The sequence below is a fragment of the Rattus norvegicus genome, chromosome 2, assembly GCF_036323735.1.
Source record: "Rattus norvegicus strain BN/NHsdMcwi chromosome 2, GRCr8, whole genome shotgun sequence".
Lineage (NCBI taxonomy): Eukaryota > Metazoa > Chordata > Mammalia > Rodentia > Muridae > Rattus > Rattus norvegicus.
In genome coordinates, this window is record NC_086020.1 from 8,210,984 (window position 1) to 8,230,922 (window position 19,939).

The 19,939-nt window shown below is 39.6% G+C and overlaps 1 protein-coding gene across 16 annotated transcripts in view; it reads left to right on the top strand.

Annotated features, from left to right (window-relative positions):
- Mctp1 (multiple C2 and transmembrane domain containing 1) overlaps nt 1–19,939 on the top strand; it is a 694,629-nt gene that overhangs the window by 412,016 nt on the left and 262,674 nt on the right. For all 16 annotated transcript variants that reach the window (XM_039102152.2, XM_039102154.2, XM_063281693.1 and 13 more), the window contains 2 exons: nt 2,003–2,173; nt 14,006–14,136. In XM_039102152.2, the coding sequence (XP_038958080.1) occupies nt 2,003–2,173; nt 14,006–14,136 (302 nt within the window). The remainder of the gene's footprint in view (nt 1–2,002; nt 2,174–14,005; nt 14,137–19,939) is intronic.

Genomic DNA, 19,939 nt, shown 5'->3' on the forward strand with positions numbered 1-19,939 from the left:
TTAAGCACATGATGTAATTTTCTGAATTCACCATATAGGAAACTCTCTACTAGAAAGTTACCTCTATATCAACAACTCACTTAACTGGAGAGTACTGTGTTTTGTTCTTATATTTAAATCATTATTGTCTTTAAGCACATAAGACCGTGTCTATCCTAAACACTTATTTTGGAAAAACATCAAGATTAAAATGCAGAAATCCAGGATTCTAGTCCTACATCTACTGTTTAGCTGCTCAACGCTCTATGTCTCGATTACGTATCAGTAAATAGGGGCTGAGGCCTGGCATTTATGCACATTTGAGTTGAAGCCAAACTAGAGAACACATGTAACAAGATTGCCTTCTTACTTGCTATAATATTTGTTCTCCTCCTTAGCCAATCATGCTTCTCAGCAAAGCTTTCATAGCCAAAGTTTAGAGTGGATTTTAAGTTCTGCTGCTGCACAATCTAAACATTTACTGTCCAATCAATCACAATCTAGTGACAGAGTAGTTCTGAGGTAGAGTGCTTGCCTATGTGCAAGAATCCCATGTTTAATCCTCAATGCTACTACAGCTAATCAACTGACATGACAGTACTACCATAAAGCAAACAAGTGAAAATCCTCAGCCATTATTTGGTACAACAACTCTAAACAATTGTTTTAAGAAATCTTTGTTCAAACAAAATCCAGTGTAGAAAGCCAATATGTGGAACAAATGGAGGCAGAGAAGGCGGAGCTCTGTGGAACTTGATGCACTTTCTGAGTCTTCTCTTAGCCTTCTGGAGTCATATAAACACTGATCTTGAGGCTCACTGGTGAAGTGTATATTGATGTTAATAGCATCATGCCCAAAAGTTGCTGTTGAACAAGTATACCATGTTGTTTACAAAGATTTCAATTAAAATCATGCCAACACTAGAAATGTTGTCTTTTGAAGAGCTTAAGTTTTCACTTTCCTGATAAATGCACCTCAGAATACATGAATTTTTATGGTCACTTGTCAAAATGGCATTACTGTGGTGTAGAAAAGCTCGAAGGTCAAAATGGGAGGACAGTGGCCAAGGCAGGCTGTAAGTTCATCAAGTCGATGTAGACAGGGTTCAACATCAAATAAAGATAACCTATAACTTACATATGGAGAGCTGAATTTCTTCATGAAACAGCTGTAGGTGGGACAAACACAACAGAAGCAGTAATTCTGTGGCATCTCTTGATGCTGACTTCAATTGACATGTTATTGTTGCTACTCTTTCTCTAGATTGTTTAAGTGCTGTTTGGGGTTTTAAAATCATGTAGATATTGTAGTAGAATCAATAACATAAAAAATTTTGTATTTGTTCGTTGGCCTGATTATTGTGACTTAGAATTGAGTATATTAGAGATTATTAACAAGTTTTGTTCATACAGCAGAATGAAGGAAACATTCAGTGGCATACAAATATAAATTACATTTTAAATTTAAAAACAATTGTAAATATTTGTGACTCAAGTTTAAGAGAAAAGCAAGGTTTTTGGTAAGCTAAAGTTTTGTGCTCTGTAGTTCCTTAAGTGGTTCTCTGGAAAGATTTATCCCCTAAGATAATAAGACAGTTTTACATTTTCCTAAGGCTTACTTTCAACTAAACTTTTAGCTTAAAATCATAAGAATGAATTTCTAACATAGAAAAATAACTCCTAAAAGTTAAAACATAAAAATTACATAGGACAGCATAGCTGTGGTCTCATTTCCTTTGTCTCATTTTGACACAGATCTCTTTCTCTCTCTCTCTTTTAATTTGAGGGTGTGAGAGGTTGCAGTGCTTGGGTACTCCTCAACATAACAGGAGCTGATAGTTCATAATCTGTTAATAATTTTATAATTAATACATAATACTCCATAAATTATTTATTTCTTTTAACCATAATAGTTGACTAACTTCTATTCTTTGGAAAACTATAAACCCAGAAAAAGAGAAAGGCCAACTCGGAGATTACAGTTTAAAACAAGATAAGCTAACTTATTTCCTCTTTGCCAAAGTTTCAGACCCAAAGTTTACGTCTGTCAGACCAGCACAGGAAATCACATCTGTGGAGAGGAATAGTCAGCATCACCTTGATTGAAGGGCGAGACCTCAAAGCAATGGATTCCAATGGGTTGAGTGATCCATATGTGAAGTTCCGGCTTGGCCATCAGAAATACAAGAGCAAGGTAAGTCTCCATCCATCTATGCTCCTATCTCTGTTGGGAATGTTCTGATCAGTGACTAGCCAGACTTTAGGGAGGGAATGTTTGGTGCCTTTTGAATTGAGCATTTTGGAACATTTCTGAAAGCAAAGCTGGCTGACAGTCTGGGCGCCAGGTGGCCTGGAGTGAACACTCTTCTCTTCTCCCTCAGTGTCCTCATCTAGTACACAGGAGCCAGCTCTCAGCATGCTTGTGAGATTTAAGGAAAAAAAACAATAATACCCCAAAAAGAGCATAACATATCTGTTCACAGAAAGACTGTTCACAGTCTTTTATCAGAGACTATCTCTGATACATTCATTATTTTGCATACAGTGAAAGTCTTACAAATTACTCTGTCATTTTATCCAATCTGACTTTGACCAATAGAGACCAAAGAAGTTTTTTAAAATTGTTTTGCATTTTATTTAATCATATCATAACTCTTTTTTCATTTTGCTATCTTCATTAAATTGAGTATTTCTTATTTACATTTCGATTGTTATTCCCCTTCCCGGTTTCTGGGCCAACATCCTCCTAAGCCCTTCCCCTCCCCTTTTCTATTTGTGTTCCCCTCCCCATCCTCCCCCATTACTGCCCTCCCCCCAACAATCATATTCACTGGGGTTTAGTCATGGCAGGACAAAGGGCTTCCCTTCCACTGGTGCTCTTACGAGGCTATTCATTGCTACCTATGCAGTTGGAGTCCAGTGTCAGTCCATGTATAGTCTTTGGGTATTGGCTTAGTCCCTGGAAGCTCTGGTTGCTTGGCATTGTTATTCAGATTGAAGGGGTCTCAAGCCCCTTCAATCTCTTCCAGTCCTTTCTCTGATTCCTTCAACGGGGGTCCCGTTCTCAGTTCAGTGATTTGCTGCTGGCATTTGCCTATATATTTGCTGTATTCTGGCTCTGTCTCTCAGAAGAGATCTACATCTGGTTCCTGTAGGCCTGCACTTCTTTGCTTCATCCATCTTGTCTAATTGGGTGGCTGTATATATATGGGCCACATGTGGGGCAGACTCTGAATGGGTGTTCCTTCTGGCTCTGTTCTAAACTTTGCCTCCCTATTCCCTGCCAAGGGTATTCTTGTTCCCTTTTTAAAGAAGGAGTGAAGCATTCACATTTTGGTCACCCTTCTTGAGTTTCATGTATTCTGTACATCTAGGGTAATTCAAGCATTTGGGCTAATATCCACTTATCAATGAGTGCATACCATGTGTGTTTTTATGTGATTGGGTTACCTCACTCAGGATGATATTTTCCAGTTCCATCCATTTGCCTAAGAATTTCATAAAGTCATTGTTTTTGATAGCTGAGTAATATTCCATTGTATAGATATACCACATTTTCTGTATCCATTCCTCTGTTGAAGGGCACCTGGGTTCTTTCCAGCTTCTGGCTATTAGAAATAAGGCTGTTATGAACATAATGGAGCATGTTTCTTTGTTATATGTTGTGGCATCTTTTGGGTATATGCCCAAGAGAGGTATAGCTGGGTCCTCAGGTAGTTCAATGTCCAATTTTTTGAGGAACCTCCAGACTGATTTCTAGAATGGTTGTACCAGTCTGCAATCCCATCAACAATGGAGGAGTGGCAGCAGCTCTCTGCTCCCAGACCCGGTGAGAGAGAGACCCAACCGCCTGGTCAGGTGGGCACTCCTGAGGCTGCAGAGCGGAAGAGACCACCAACACTGCTCACCCCTGCCCACATCCCTGGCCCAAGAGCAAACTGTATAAGGCCTCTGGGCTCCCGTGGGGGAGGGCCCAGGAGCGGCAGGACCCCTGCCAGAGACACCGCCGGACCCTGAAGGAAACAGACCAGATAAACAGTTCTCTGCACCCAAATCCCGTGGAAGGGAGAGCTAAACCTTCAGAGAGGCAGACAAGCCTGGGAAACCAGAAGAGACTGCTCCCTGCACACACATCTCGGACGCCAGAGGAAAAAGCCAAAGACCATCTGGAACCCTGGTGCACTGAAGCTCCCGGAAGGGGCGGCACAGGTCTTCCTGGTTGCTGCCGCTGCAGAGAGCCCCTGGGCAGCACCCCACGAGCAAACCTGAGCCTCGGGACCACAGGTAAGACCAAATTTTCTGCTGCAAGAAAGCTGCCTGGTGAACTCAAGACACAGGCCCACAGGAACAGCTGAAGACCTGTAGAGAGGAAAAACTACACGCCCGAAAGCAGAACACTCTGTCCCCATAACTGACTGAAAGAGAGGAAAACAGGTCTACAGCACTCCTGACACACAGGCTTATAGGACAGTCTAGCCACTGTCAGAAATAGCAGAACAAAGTAACACTAGAGATAATCTGATGGCGAGAGGCAAGCACAGGAACCCAAGCAACAGAAACCAAGACTACATGCCATCATCGGAGCACAATTCTCCCACCAAAACAAACATGGAATATCCAAACACACCAGAAAAGCAAGATCTAGTTTCAAAATCATATTTGATCATGATGCTGGAGGACTTCAAGAAAGACATGAACACACTTAGGGAAGCACGGGAAAACATTAATAAACAAGTAAAAGCCTACAGAGAGGAATCGCAAAAATCCCTGAAAGAATTCCAGGAAAACACAATCAAACAGTTGAAGGAATTAAAAATGGAAATAGAAGCAATCAAGAAAGAACACATGGAAACAACCCTGGATATAGAAAACCAAAAGAAGAGACAAGGAGCTGTAGATACAAACTTCACCAACAGAATACAAGAGATGGAAGAGAGAATCTCAGGAGCAGAAGATTCCATAGAAATCATTGACTCAACTGTCAAAGATAATGTAAAGCGGAAAAAGCTACTGTTCCAAAACATACAGGAAATCCAGGACTCAGTGAGAAGATCAAACCTAAGGATAATAGGTATAGAAGAGAGTGAAGACTCCCAGCTCAAAGGACCAGTAAATATCTTCAACAAAATCATAGAAGAAAACTTCCCTAACCTAAAAAAAGAGATAGCCATAGACATACAAGAAGCCTACAGAACTCCAAATAGATTGGACCAGAAAAGAAACACCTCCCGTCACATAATTGTCAAAACACCAAACGCACAAAATAAAGAAAGAATATTAAAAGCAGTAAGGGAAAAAGGTCAAGTAACATATAAAGGGAGACCTATCAGAATCACACCAGACTTCTCGCCAGAAACTATGAAGGCCAGAAGATCCTGGACTGATGTTATACAGACCCTAAGAGAACACAAATGCCAGCCCAGGTTACTGTATCCAGCAAAACTCTCAATTAACATTGATGGAGAAACCAAGATATTGCATGACAAAACCAAATTTACACAATATCTTTCTACAAATCCAGCACTACAAAGAATAATAAATGGTAAAGCCCAACATAAGGAGGCAAGCTATACCCTAGAAGAAGCAAGAAACTAATCGTCTTGGCAACAAAACAAAGAGAATGAAAGCACACAAACATAACCTCACATCCAAATATGAATACAACAGGAAGCAATAATCACTATTCCTTAATATCTCTCAATATCAATGGCCTCAACTCCCCAATAAAAAGACATAGATTAACAAACTGGATACGCAATGAGGACCCTGCATTCTGCTGCCTACAGGAAACACACCTCAGAGACAAAGACAGACACTACCTCAGAGTGAAAGGCTGGAAAACAACTTTCCAAGCAAATGGTCAGAAGAAGCAAGCTGGAGTAGACATTCTAATATCAAATAAAATCAATTTCCAACTAAAAGTCATCAAAAAAGATAAGGAAGGACACTTCATATTCATCAAAGGAAAAATCAACCAAGATGAACTCTCAATCATAAATATCTATGCCCCAAATACAAGGGCACCTACATACTTAAAGAAACCTTACTAAAGCTCAAAACACACATTGCACCTCACACAATAATAGTGGGAGATTTCAACACCCCACTCTCATCAATGGACAGATCATGGAAACAGAAATTAAACAGTGATGTAGACAGACTAAGAGAGGTCATGAGCCAAATGGACTTAACGGATATTTATAGAACATTCTATCCTAAAGCAAAAGGATATACCTTCTTCTCAGCTCCTCATGGTACTTTCTCCAAAATTGACCATATAATTGGTCAAAAAACGGGGCTCAACAGGTACAGAAAGATAGAAATAATCCCATGCGTGCTATCGGACCACCACGGCCTAAAACTGGTCTTCAATAACAATAACGGAAGAATGCCCACATATACGTGGAAATTGAACAATGCTCTACTCAATGATAACCTGGTCAAGGAAGAAATAAAGAAAGAAATTAAAAACTTTTTAGAATTTAATGAAAATGAAGATACAACATACTCAAACTTATGGGACACAATGAAAGCTGTGCTAAGAGGAAAACTCATAGCGCTGAGTGCCTGCAGAAAGAAACAGGAAAGAGCATATGTCAGCAGCTTGACAGCACACCTAAAAGCTCTAGAACAAAAAGAAGCAAATACACCCAGGAGGAGTAGAAGGCAGGAAACAATCAAACTCAGAGCTGAAATCAACCAAGTAGAAACAAAAAGGACCATAGAAAGAATCAACAGAACCAAAAGTTGGTTCTTTGAGAAAATCAACAAGATAGATAAACCCTTAGCCAGACTAACGAGAGGACACAGAGAGTGTGTCCAAATTAACAAAATCAGAAATGAAAAGGGAGACATAACTACAGATTCGGAGGAAATTCAAAAAATCATCAGATCTTACTATAAAAACCTATATTCAACAAAATTTGAAAATCTTCAGGAAATGGACAATTTCCTAGACAGATACCAGGTATCGAAGTTAAATCAGGAACAGATAAACCAGTTAAACAACCCCATAACTCCTAAGGAAATAGAAGCAGTCATTAAAGGTCTCCCAACCAAAAAGAGCCCAGGTCCAGACGGGTTTAGTGCAGAATTCTATCAAACCTTCATAGAAGACCTCATACCAATATTATCCAAACTATTCCACAAAATTGAAACAGATGGAGCCCTACCGAATTCCTTCTACGAAGCCACAATTACTCTTATACCTAAACCACACAAAGACACAACAAAGAAAGAGAACTTCAGACCAATTTCCCTTATGAATATCGACGCAAAAATACTCAATAAAATTCTGGCAAACCGAATTCAAGAGCACATCAAAACAATCATCCACCATGATCAAGTAGGCTTCATCCCAGGCATGCAGGGATGGTTTAATATACGGAAAACCATCAACGTGATCCATTATATAAACAAACTAAAAGAACAGAACCACATGATCATCTCATTAGATGCTGAGAAAGCATTTGACAAAATTCAACACTCCTTCATGATAAAAGTCCTGGAAAGAATAGGAATTCAAGGCCCATACCTAAACATAGTAAAAGCCATATACAGCAAACCAGTTGCTAACATTAAACTAAATGGAGAGAAACTTGAAGCAATCCCACTAAAATCAGGGACTAGACAAGGCTGCCCACTCTCTCCCTACTTATTCAATATAGTTCTTGAAGTTCTAGCCAGAGCAATCAGACAACAAAAGGAGATCAAAGGGATACAGATCGGAAAAGAAGAGGTCAAAATATCACTATTTGCAGATGACATGATAGTATATTTAAGTGATCCCAAAAGTTCCACCAGAGAACTACTAAAGCTGATAAACAACTTCAGCAAAGTGGCTGGGTATAAAATTAACTCAAATAAATCAGTTGCCTTCCTCTATACAAAAGAGAAACAAGCCGAGAAAGAAATTAGGGAAACGACACCCTTCATAATAGACCCAAATAATATAAAGTACCTCGGTGTGACTTTAACCAAGCAAGTAAAAGATCTGTACAATAAGAACTTCAAGACACTGAGGAAAGAAATTGAAGAAGACCTCAGAAGATGGAAAGATCTCCCATGCTCATGGATTGGCAGGATTAATATAGTAAAAATGGCCATTTTACCAAAAGCAATCTACAGATTCAATGCAATCCCCATCAAAATACCAATCCAATTCTTCAAAGAGTTAGACAGAACAATTTGCAAATTCATCTGGAATAACAAAAAACCCAGGATAGCTAAAGCTATCCTCAACAATAAAAGGACTTCAGGGGGAATCACTATCCCTGAACTCAAGCAGTATTACAGAGCAATAGTGATAAAAACTGCATGGTATTGGTACAGAGACAGACAGATAGACCAATGGAATAGAATTGAAGACCCAGAAATGAACCCACACACCTATGGTCACTTGATTTTTGACAAAGGAGCCAAAACCATCCAATGGAAAAAAGATAGCATTTTCAGCAAATGGTGCTGGTTCAACTGGAGGGCAACATGTAGAAGAATGCAGATCGATCCATGCTTATCACCCTGTACAAAGCTTAAGTCCAAGTGGATCAAGGACCTCCACATCAAACCAGACACACTCAAACTAATAGAAGAAAAACTAGGGCAGCATCTGGAACACATGGGCACTGGAAAAAATTTCCTGAACAAAACACCAATGGCTTATGCTCTAAGATCAAGAATCGACAAATGGGATCTCATAAAACTGCAAAGCTTCTGTAAGGCAAAGGACACTGTGGTTAGGACAAAACGGCAACCAACAGATTGGGAAAAGATCTTTACCAATCCTACAACAGATAGAGGCCTTATATCCAAAATATACAAAGAACTCAAGAAGTTAGACCGCAGGGAAACAAATAACCCTATTAAAAAATGGGGTTCAGAGCTAAACAAAGAATTCACAGCTGAGGAATGCTGAATGGCTGAGAAACACCTAAAGAAATGTTCAACATCTTTAGTCATAAGGGAAATGCAAATCAAAACAACCCTGAGATTTCACCTCACACCAGTGCGATTGGCTAAGATCAAAAACTCAGGTGACAGCAGATGCTGGCGAGGATGTGGAGAAAGAGGAACACTCCTCCATTGTTGGTGGGATTGCAGACTGGTAAAACCATTCTGGAAATCAGTCTGGAGGTTCCTCAGAAAATTGGACATTGAACTGCCTGAGGATCCAGCTATACCTCTCTTGGGCATATACCCAAAAGATGCCTCAACATATAAAAGAGACACGTGCTCCACTATGTTCATCGCAGCCTTATTTATAATAGCCAGAAAATGGAAAGAACCCAGATGCCCTTCAACAGAGGAATGGATACAGAAAATGTGGTACATCTACACAATGGAATATTACTCAGCTATCAAAAACAACGAGTTTATGAAATTCGTAGGCAAATGGTTGGAACTGGAAAATATCATCCTGAGTGAGCTAACCCAATCACAGAAAGACATACATGGTATGCACTCATTGATAAGTGGCTATTAGCCCAAATGCTTGAATTACCCTAGATCCCTAGAACAAACGAAACTCAAGACGGATGATCAAAATGTGAATGCTTCACTCCTTCTTTAAATGAGGAAAAAGAATACCCTTGGCAGGGAAGGGAGAGGCAAAGATTAAAACAGAGACTGAAGGAACACCCATTCAGAGCCTGCCCCACATGTGGCCCATACATATACAGCCACCCAATTAGACAAGATGGATGAAGCAAAGAAGTGCAGACCGACAGGAGCCGGATGTAGATCGCTCCTGAGAGACACAGCCAGAATACAGCAAATATAGAGGCGAATGCCAGCAGCAAACCACTGAACTGAGAATAGGTCCCCTATTGAAGGAATCAGAGAAAGAACTGGAAGAGCTTGAAGGGGCTCGAGACCCCAAAAGTACAACAATGCCAAGCAACCAGAGCTTCCAGGGACTAAGCCACTACCTAAAGACTATACATGGACTGACCCTGGACTCTGACCCCATAGGTAGCAATGAATATCCTAGTAAGAGCACCAGTGGAAGGGGAAGCCCTGGGTCCTGCTAAGACTGAACCCCCAGTGAACTAGTCTATGGGGGGAGGGCGGCAATGGGGGGAGGGTTGGGAGGGGAACACCCATAAGGAAGGGGAGGGGGGAGGGGGATGTTTGCCCGGAAACCGGGAAAGGGAATAACACTCGAAATGTATATAAGAAATACTCAAGTTAATAAAAAAAAAAAAAAAAAAAAACAATGGAGGAGTGTTCCTCCTTCTCCACATCCTCGCCAGCATTTGCTGTCACCTGAGTTTTTGATCTTAGCCATTCTGACTGATGTGAGGTGAAATCTCAGGGTTGTTTTGATTTGCATTTCCCTTATGACTAAAGATGTTGAACATTTCTTTAGGGGTTTCTCAGCCATTCATAATTCCTCAGCTATAAATTCTTTGTTTAGCTCTGAACCCCATTTTTTTTTTGGTTCTTTTTTTCGGAGCTGGGGACCGAACCCAGGGCCTTGCGCTTCCTAGGTAAGCGCTCTACCACTGAGCTAAATCCCCAGCCTGAACCCCATTTTTTAATAGGGTTATTCGTCTCCCTGCGGTCTAACTTCTTGAGTTCTTTGTATATTTTGGATATAAGTCCTCTACATGTTGTAGGATTGGTAAAGATCTTTTCCCAATCTGTTGGTTGCTGTTTTGTCCTAACAACAGTGTCCTTTGCCTTACAGAAGCTTTGCAGTTTTATGAGATCCCATTTGTCAATTCTTGATCTTAGAGATCTTAGAGAGAAATTTTCTCCAGTACCTATGTGTTTGAGATGCTTCCCCACTTTTTCTTCTACTAGTTTCAGTGTATCTGGTTTGATGTGGAGGTCCTTGATCCACTTGGACTTAAGCTTTGTACAAAGCTTAAGTGCAAAAAGCTTAAGTACAAAGCTTATATCATAACTTTTTATTAGATATTTTATTTATTTACATTTCAAATGTTATCCCCTCTGGAAACCCCCTATCCCATCCTCCCTCCCCCTGCTTCTAGGAGAGCGCTCTCCCACCCACCCACCCACTCCTTCCTGCCTCCCTGCCTTGGCATTCCCCTGTACTTTGGCATCTAGCCCAAGTCCAATGGACCAAGGACCTCTCCTCCAAATGATGTCTGACAAGGCCATCTTCTTATACATATGCAACTGAAGCCATGGATCTTTTGTTAGTGGTTTAGTCCCTGGGATATCTAGGGGCTCTGATTGGTTGATATTGTTGTTCTTCCTATGGGTCACCAACTCCTTCAGCTTCTTCAGTCCTTTCTCTAACTCCTCCATTGGGGACCCCGCGCTCAGTCCAGTGGTTGGCTGTGAGCATCTGCCTCTGTATTTGCCATGCTTTAGCAGAGCCTCTCAAGAGACAGCTACCTTTAAATTTTATATCATAGTTGTATAAAATGAATTACAATTACAATTCAACCCTGTTCATGATTGTAATGTTCATGTCATATCCAGGTCATTTACTTGCTTTTAGGAAACAAAGGGCCGAACCCCTGCTGTTGCTACAAGGTATGAACAGTAGCACTGCACAAATAGAACTAAAATAATGCCTATCTAAGCAAGTTACTGAAGAGATTAAATAAATGTATAATAGACATAGAAAGAGCTTAAACTGCTGTCGTGATTGTAAGTACCCAGCAAATGCTAAAAACAGGAGGAAAATGAGTGGCAGTAGTAATATTTGTAAAGTAACAATTTTTCTTAGTAGTACTGTATTAAGTAATAGTAGGATCATGTTCTTTATAAAACTAATGATAATAACAAAGACTTATTGTCCAGAGTTACATCTTGTTAGGTGTAAATTTAATGGCTTTCAGTTTCTACAGCTAGCATTTACAGACAGCTTGGGGTGGGTGCTCCCAGTCATCCTGAATTACATAAAGGTCACATCCCATTTTTGTAAAAAAAAAAAAAAAAAAAATTTACCTTTAGCCTTTTGGGTCAACACCCTGGTCTTGTTCCCTTCTACTGTAAAAAATCTTCATCAGTACTTAAGTTAATTCAAAATATCACAACATTGATTCATTAACAGGCAGTGAGTATTACTCCCAAGCTGTTTGGCAATCTTTCAGAGGCTTACATGTAAGTTTTAGATATAACTTTTAACTGGAAGAAAGGTATATGGGAAAGACAATCCTAATATCAAACACTGAAAAGTTAACCTCTTTGTGACCAGATTTTTAAAAATGGACAACATTCCAAAATGCCATAGGAGTTCATCTAAGCTGAAAGGAAATTTGAATTATCACAGCACCCATCTACTGCCATCTATGTTTGTCTCCAGGAAATTAAGAACAAACTTTAAAACAGCTTCTATATCCAAAGATAGGTATCTCTGACCACTTTTGTTTTCTCTTAATACAATTTACATGTTCTACTAGGCCTTTTTATAATTCTGCTCTTTAGATATGAAATATGAACCCCACTGTGGACATGTGTCTTTATTTGATCTTCTGTCAATGATTTGTTGCAGATTAATTTCAGATTATGAACTTTAAACTTGTGATTCATTTGCATTACCTTTGCATACACATACACCATTGCTTTCAAACTCTTCACGTGTAAAGAGCTATGTGCCATACTTACAAAGAGGAAAAGCCACTACATTTGATCTTTCAAAAAACAGAATGACAAAAGAAACAAACATGAGTTCAGTCTAACCAAATTCTAAATGGAATTTGTAGAATGTTAATATCAGCAACTTAGTTTATTGGTTTACTAGGGATCTTCTCTGAATTCTTAAAATCAGAAAATTGCAGTCCAGATGTCCTATTGTTTATGTAACATGAATAGCTCACACATGTACCATTTCCCTGTCCATGAAATGAAATAGCACAGCAATATATTTTTACATTCTTTTTTATTGGATTTTTTATTTACATTTCAAATGTTTCCCCTTTCCCCCATGCAACCAACCACCCCTTCTCGCCTCCTCACCCTGACATTCCCCTACAATGGGGGGTACAGCCTTGGCAGGACCAAGGGCTTCTCTTTCCTTCAGTGCCCAACAAGGCCGTCCTCTGCTACATATGCAGCTGGAGCCATGGGTCAGTCCGTGTGTACTCTTTGGATGGTGGTTTAGTTCCTGGGAGCTGTGGTTGGTTGGTATTGTTGTTCTTGGGGCATTACAAGCCCCTTCAGCTCCTTCAATCCTTTCTCTAAACCTCCAATATGGACCCCATTCTCCGTTCAATGGTTGGCTGCTAGAATTCACCTCTGTATCTGTCATGCTCTGGCAGAGCCTCTCAGGAGACAGCTATATCAGGCTCCTGTCATTCCTTTCTTGGCATCAACAATGTTGTCTGGGTTTGGTGGCTCTGTGAATATGGGCTGGATCCCCAGGTGGGGCAGGCTCTGAATGGCCATTCCTTCAGTCTCTGCTCCAAACTTTGTCTCCATATCTCCTCCTATGACTATTTTTGTCCCCCCCCCTTTTTAAGAAGGACTGAAGCATCCCCATTGGTCATCTTTCTTCTTGAACTTCATGTGGTCTGTGGATTACATCTTAGATAATTCGAGTTTTGGGGCTAATATCCACTTATCAGTGAGATAGAACAGCAATATTAAATACTAAGACAAAGTGTGCTGAGCTGTCCCAAATGTACTTCCACACAACCCACTGTCTGCTTTTCGTGCATTTTAGACATTCATCTGCATGGAGAGTAAAGGGAAACAGGAACTCTGGGAATTTTCATTTTCTGTTATTACAAGGTAACTGACTATGTGCTTTTCCTTCAGACAGAAACTGTGCCTGAATAAGTGTCAATACGCGAATAGTTCTTTCACAGACAGACTAACTTTTCTTTGTATTTCACGTTTTGCGTATGTTGTGCTACATAGTTAGGGGCTTATTTCTGATTTCTTTGGACACATGCATAACGTGTACTGAGCAACAAAGATGATGTATTGCCGGAACCACTCGTGCACCCAGAAGCTTTGGTTGAGTGAACTACTTCCCTTAACAAGACTTTCTACAGGGTCTCAAGTTGATTCTTACATACTGCTGTTGATAAAATCTTTTGCTTTCTAGATTATGCCCAAAACTTTGAACCCTCAGTGGAGGGAGCAATTTGATTTCCATCTCTATGAGGAAAGAGGCGGAGTCATGGACATCACTGCCTGGGACAAAGATGCTGGGAAAAGAGATGACTTTATTGGAAGGTTTGTGCAAACTACTGTTTCATTTACCTTAGAGATGGCAGGTTTCGTTGAAAGAATGTTTTCTTTAAATTTGGTTGTTGTCAATGATGTTTACAGTGTCATTTTTTTTTTTTTTGGCTAGGGTGTGGATTCCTTAACAAAATCCTCAAAGGCTAACAATTGATACCTCCTTCCTCACCAATTGCAGAGGGCAAGTCAAACAAAGGATTGGGGTCTCCTTCCCAGCAGATTTCCTGGCAGTTTGGGGTATAGAACAGACTTGATATTTCAAAAATGACCACATCCACAACTATTTTATAATCCTCATCCAGATGCAGAAGGTTTTGGAACAAGGGGGAAATGTGACCATCACCATTACAATCATTACAGCACCTAAAACTGAAAAGCTTAGATTCAAAGAATGACCAGTAGGTGGCAGCTTTGCCTAGTTGAAGGACAGGAGATTTCAAATTGATATCTAGAAATTTTCTCCAGATGTCAGAATTATTGTGCACAAAAGTTATGGGAGTTGGAAAAGAGGAATTCCATCTGATATGAGACACTTAGAAGAACAAAGAACACATTCAAGGCTGGAAAGTGATCTGTGATAATGTTTGTTTTCATATAGCATTTTGTGACCATAAAAATGCATTATTTCCTACAGCTCCCTATGAGGATCCTTGTAAGCTCTTGGGAATTCATAAATCTGTAAAGAGTTCCAGAATTTTAAAAAAAGAAGAACCCAAGTGAGGCAGATCCATGTTAATCTGATAACACAGCAAACTGTATTCTGAGGCTCTGTGACATTTCTCTACAAAGTTAAGGTTATGCGGGTCGACCACTTGAATGATAGGAATTGTGTTCTGATTACAAAGCCTATTTTTATATTTTTTTGACAGTTGCATATGTGCATTGCAGCAAAATGTGTGGAAACTTGCCAGCATTGAAACAAGCATGGCATGTAGACTTTGTTGTTTTAAAGAGTCTTTCTTCACTGTTGTTCACAGCATTCCAAGTCACTGGATTTACAATCCAAAGAGAATTCCCGCATTCCCAGCATAAAGGGGATTGTAGTCTAAAAGTAAAAGCAGGAATCCAACCCAACATGCCATGCTTTTCTTTTTTATTTAAATGATTCTGAAAAACCTATTTAAGCAATGGTTTCCCCCTTCTGATGGTAAAATGGAAGATGAGGCTAAGTTTCTGCTAACTCCTAATACCTTATGTGTAAACGAAGGTGGGGGACACCACTGTAGTCTAGGAATAGCATTGTATACTTCAATCCTTTGAAAGCGGGGATCTTTGTTTCCCTGTGCCTCTCAGAAAAACAGTATTGTCAGAGTTTGCTCAAAGTTATTTTGTTCACTTTGGTGCCCCCTGCCAACTTAAGTCATGGTGTATATGTGCGAGTCTCAGAATCACCCCACTGTGGCTGTGTATTGACTGTAGCTCTCTCCTTTGGCTGTGCTCTCTCTCATTCAGGAAGACAGAATCTCGCTGCTACATGAGCACTCGTCCTTTTCACAGTTTACAGAAACAGTCCCTGTCTTGGTGATCAGATAATAAATCAGAACCTGCTTATTCGCCACTTTCTAGAATCAAGGGGCTGGGCTCTAACATTCACTGGCTGCTGCTCTGGCTACGGCCTTCATGGGATTCTTCCCTTTTTATTTCGTAATGACAAGTTATCATTTATGCATTTCTTTCTTTGGGAAGAATTTCCAACTTTGCATTTTGTAAAAGGTCACAGGCCATCCTGTGCTGTCTTTCTCCTTCCTCCTCAGTGGAAAACAGGTTTGGCAGAGAGGAGGCCAGGTCTCTCTCACCCCACCTTTCTTCTAGGCGTGGGCTATTCTGTTGTTTCTTTGCTGTTTCTTTTCAACCCTGGGCCACACATTTCTGAAACTATGTTTTATAAATGTAAACTCAATAATAAGGTTAGTTTGATTATGATGAGAGCATGGCTGACCATCAATTAAAGAAATGGGTCTAAGCCTGTGGTGGGAAGCATAAATATTTTAGCCGTGAAAACTGCCTCCCTCCACTCTCACTGGGATTCATGAGGCCAGGCTTCTGCTCCAAGAGCTGCCTCCATCAACCCATCTGTGAACCCCGTGTCAGGTAGCCCATTGGCCGGCCACCTTGCCTTGCTTCCATCAACCCATCTGTGAACCCCGTGTCACGTAGCCATCTTGCCTTGCTCAGCAGCAGTGCTAGCTGGTGGCTTCCATACCTTGAAACATATTTTTTACCTGACTCCCAAGATAACATACTTTTTCATGCTCTGGATACTCTTCTTGAACCATGGTTTTGTAGTAAATGTGTCAGAATTCATCCCTCAGGCTTTTTCTCTGACTGTACCTGCACCTCCTTCCTGTGCCTCCTGAGCCACCGACAGTCTGCGAACTCCGGAGGTGCTGTTCACTCTACTCTTCCTTCAGCCCTGCTTCTCATAGCCAACTCACTACTATTACTATTTGAAAAGTTAAGATGTTGCTTCAGTGTAGACACCCCCAAGCTAGCCCCTGACTCCCAATGCCTGAAATTTCTTCTTTCAGGATTTTCCTTTGTTCCTTGCTTACACTGGAAACACCAGAGTCATTTGTTTCTCCTTTTTTTCCCTCACATTCATCAAATGCACCCTCTGTCAAGTCTTTCCTTCAGGCTGCAGCCTGAATGACATGAAGAGCTTCCATGATACTTACCTCTTAAAGAATCTATATGTGTTCCCATGTCATCAGGCTGCGAGAGGATCCTTCAACACATGGGTCTTTGGGAGCCCTAATCACCCCTGTTACTGCAACCCCAGGTTGACAACCACCTGCTTCCACATAGACCATAGCAACAGTCACCCCATTTCGCTCTTCTCATCTAACAGTCTGGTCCAATGCAGTAACCAACATCATGTTTTCTTAATTTAATGAGGTTTTATTTCTTTTCAATTGTACAGTCTGTTGAACCTGTGGTAGCTATACCCTTAGCATTTCTGGTATAAATCACTTAAGCTCTATAGTTTGAAATCCATTTGCTAAGTTATTTACTAAGGGGCTCCTGAAGGGCTGCCTCAGCTACCTAAACCTTCAGGTTCTTAGAATCCATAACTGGGGTTACAGTCAGACACTTTTTAGAAGTCTATCAAAAGTGTAATAGAGTGATCAGACAAAACAAGGTTGTTGGACTTGGCCCAAACTCTGCCTTCTGATCACTTCCTTTTGCTCCTAGACTTCTCTGTGGGTTTTTTCTTACTTCACTTTTCCATATCTTTCTTGTTGTTGTTGTTGTTGTTGTTGTTGTTGTTGTTGTTGTTGTTAGCTGTTTTGTAAAGGCTCAAAGAGTGGTAGAGACTACTGCAGCTTATACCTTTACTTTCTCTACAGTCCCAAGTGAAAAATACATAAATAATATAGTTTAACTCCTCTATTCAGAGCTCTTCAGTTCTTTCCCATGAATGGTCTGGGTAGAAGTAAAGTCCTTCTATGAATTACAGTGCTCTGTATGATGTGGTCCCAAACCTCTGCATTGAAATGCTGTCCTTTTTCCTCTACATTCCCATCAGAATGGACACCAGACTAGTCTCAAAACACAACAGACATTTCCTCATCTGTGACACCTGCTTTTAAGTCACCTGCCTGCCTTGCTTTTGCACTGTTGCAGGTCTGATAAACTCTGGTTTCCTAATATTCCCTTTCTCCTAATCTGCAAATGTTTTATAGCCATAGCCACCATACTGTGTATCTTCCTTATTCTATTTGATCATCCACTTCACTGTACCAGAATGCAAATTCCATAACAGGAGGAATATTTGAATGTCTGTTTACTATGGCAGCCTCAGAAAGTGTGTGGAACATATGCTCAGTAAAAGTTCTTTAATTTGAATACAAACAAATGAAGCTTGATTTAATATTGAAAATTACGATTATTTATTCTTTAAATAAAGATCTGATATCCACTGTTACTATATTGTCAATATGAGGATGACTTGGTGGAAGGCACAAACTCCAAATCCAATTGTGAAGAGATATTTACATTATACAAAAGAGAAAATTCACTGAGAGTACAGTTATATATGACAGTGCTCATACTTAAAATGCTAAGCTAATAGATTTAGAAAAAAACTAGTCTGTACATTTATCAAGATTCTTTCACTACATTTCAATTGACAAATAAAGTGGTACATATTTTTAGGGTATCATGTAATGTTCAAGGTATATATACTGCAACATTTAAAGTAAGCATATTTAATCCTCATGCACTTATGGTTGATAGAAGCATTCACTATCCTTTCATGTAGTATTATAAACTTAGACACACCCAATGCTGTTACCTAAAGCCACACTATTGTACCACAGCACACCAGAACTTGTAGCCTCTATCAACTGAGCCTTATACTGATCAGTCAGCCTTTCCTCATTGCCCCTCCCTCTGTTTCTCCAAGCCTCTTGAACCTCTAATCCTTTAATCTTCTTGCAGCTTTTGTAAAGTCAGCCTTTTTAGACCATTGCACTAATTACTTTTCTATGTGTGGATTAGTTTACTCAGTGTAATGATCTCCTGTTGTATCTGTGTACCCATAAATAATAGATTCCATGTTTCTTGACTTTTTGGAAAATTCTAGTATTAAAAACAGAATTTCATTATTTTAGAAAAAATAATGTTCTACTCTAAGTATGTATTATATGTTGTTTATCCATGAATGTGTGGATACTTTTTGGGTCTACTTAAAGAATGCTGTATGAAATACTGCATTAAACATGACAGTAAAGAATCAGAGAATTTCTGTATTTATTTTCTCTGAATGGTTTTGTGGTTTTAGGTCTTCTGTTAAAGTTTTTACTCTATTTTGAATTGGTTGGTACACTGGGAAAGACCATGGTCTGGTATGTGCATGTGGATATTCAGTTTTCCTGAGACAATTCCTTGAAGAGTCCACCTATGCTCTGCTCCATATTTCTAGCACATTTGCTGAACCTCCTTGGTTGTGAATGTCTTTCTTTAGCTCTAGGCTCTGAATTCCAGTCCATTTGTCTAAGTTCAGTCATTGGTATATTTGGAAGTCAGGTAGAATAACTGAGTTTAGCTATTTGTTTTCTTAAGAGTGCTAGCTCTTTGTGGAATGTTGTTCATACCCTTTGAGAAACTACATTGTATCTGAAGGTCACTTTGAGTAGCATGGACATTTTTTAAATATGGATTATTTCAATCAAATACCTTTCCATGCTTTTATTCTAAATTTGTTTACTTTATTCTCAAGTATTTTACTCTTATAGTTAATTGGTTTGTTTTTTCTATTCTTTTTCTATTCTTGGTTTCTTTTTCTATTCTTGCTATTGATGGACAGTAATATTACTAATATTTATCTATTGATTTTGGATCCTACAGTTTTGAAAAAATGTTTTATTGCTCTAATGGGTTTTGGTGAGCTTTGGGATATTCTAGAAATAAGATCATATTATATGTAAATTTGCCTTCAATTCTTCCTTTTGCCTGATTGTTCTGGCTCAGATATTCAGCACAATAGTTGAAAAAACACTTGAAAGTTAGCATTTACAGATTCTACAGAGATACCTTCAAGTATACCACCATTCAACATGATGTGATGTATGGAGTAGCTGTTGGTTTCTTCATGATAGTTTATATGGGCAATTGTTGGCTTCTTCATGACATTATATATGGATTAGTTATTGACTTTTTCTATACCATTTGTGTTCACAATTTTCATCATTGTGATAGGTGAGAGTTTACACATTTTGTTGTTTTGTTTACATAGATGTACATTCACAAAGAGCAGAGATTAGCAATGACAATGATGAGTATTTTAAAGCTT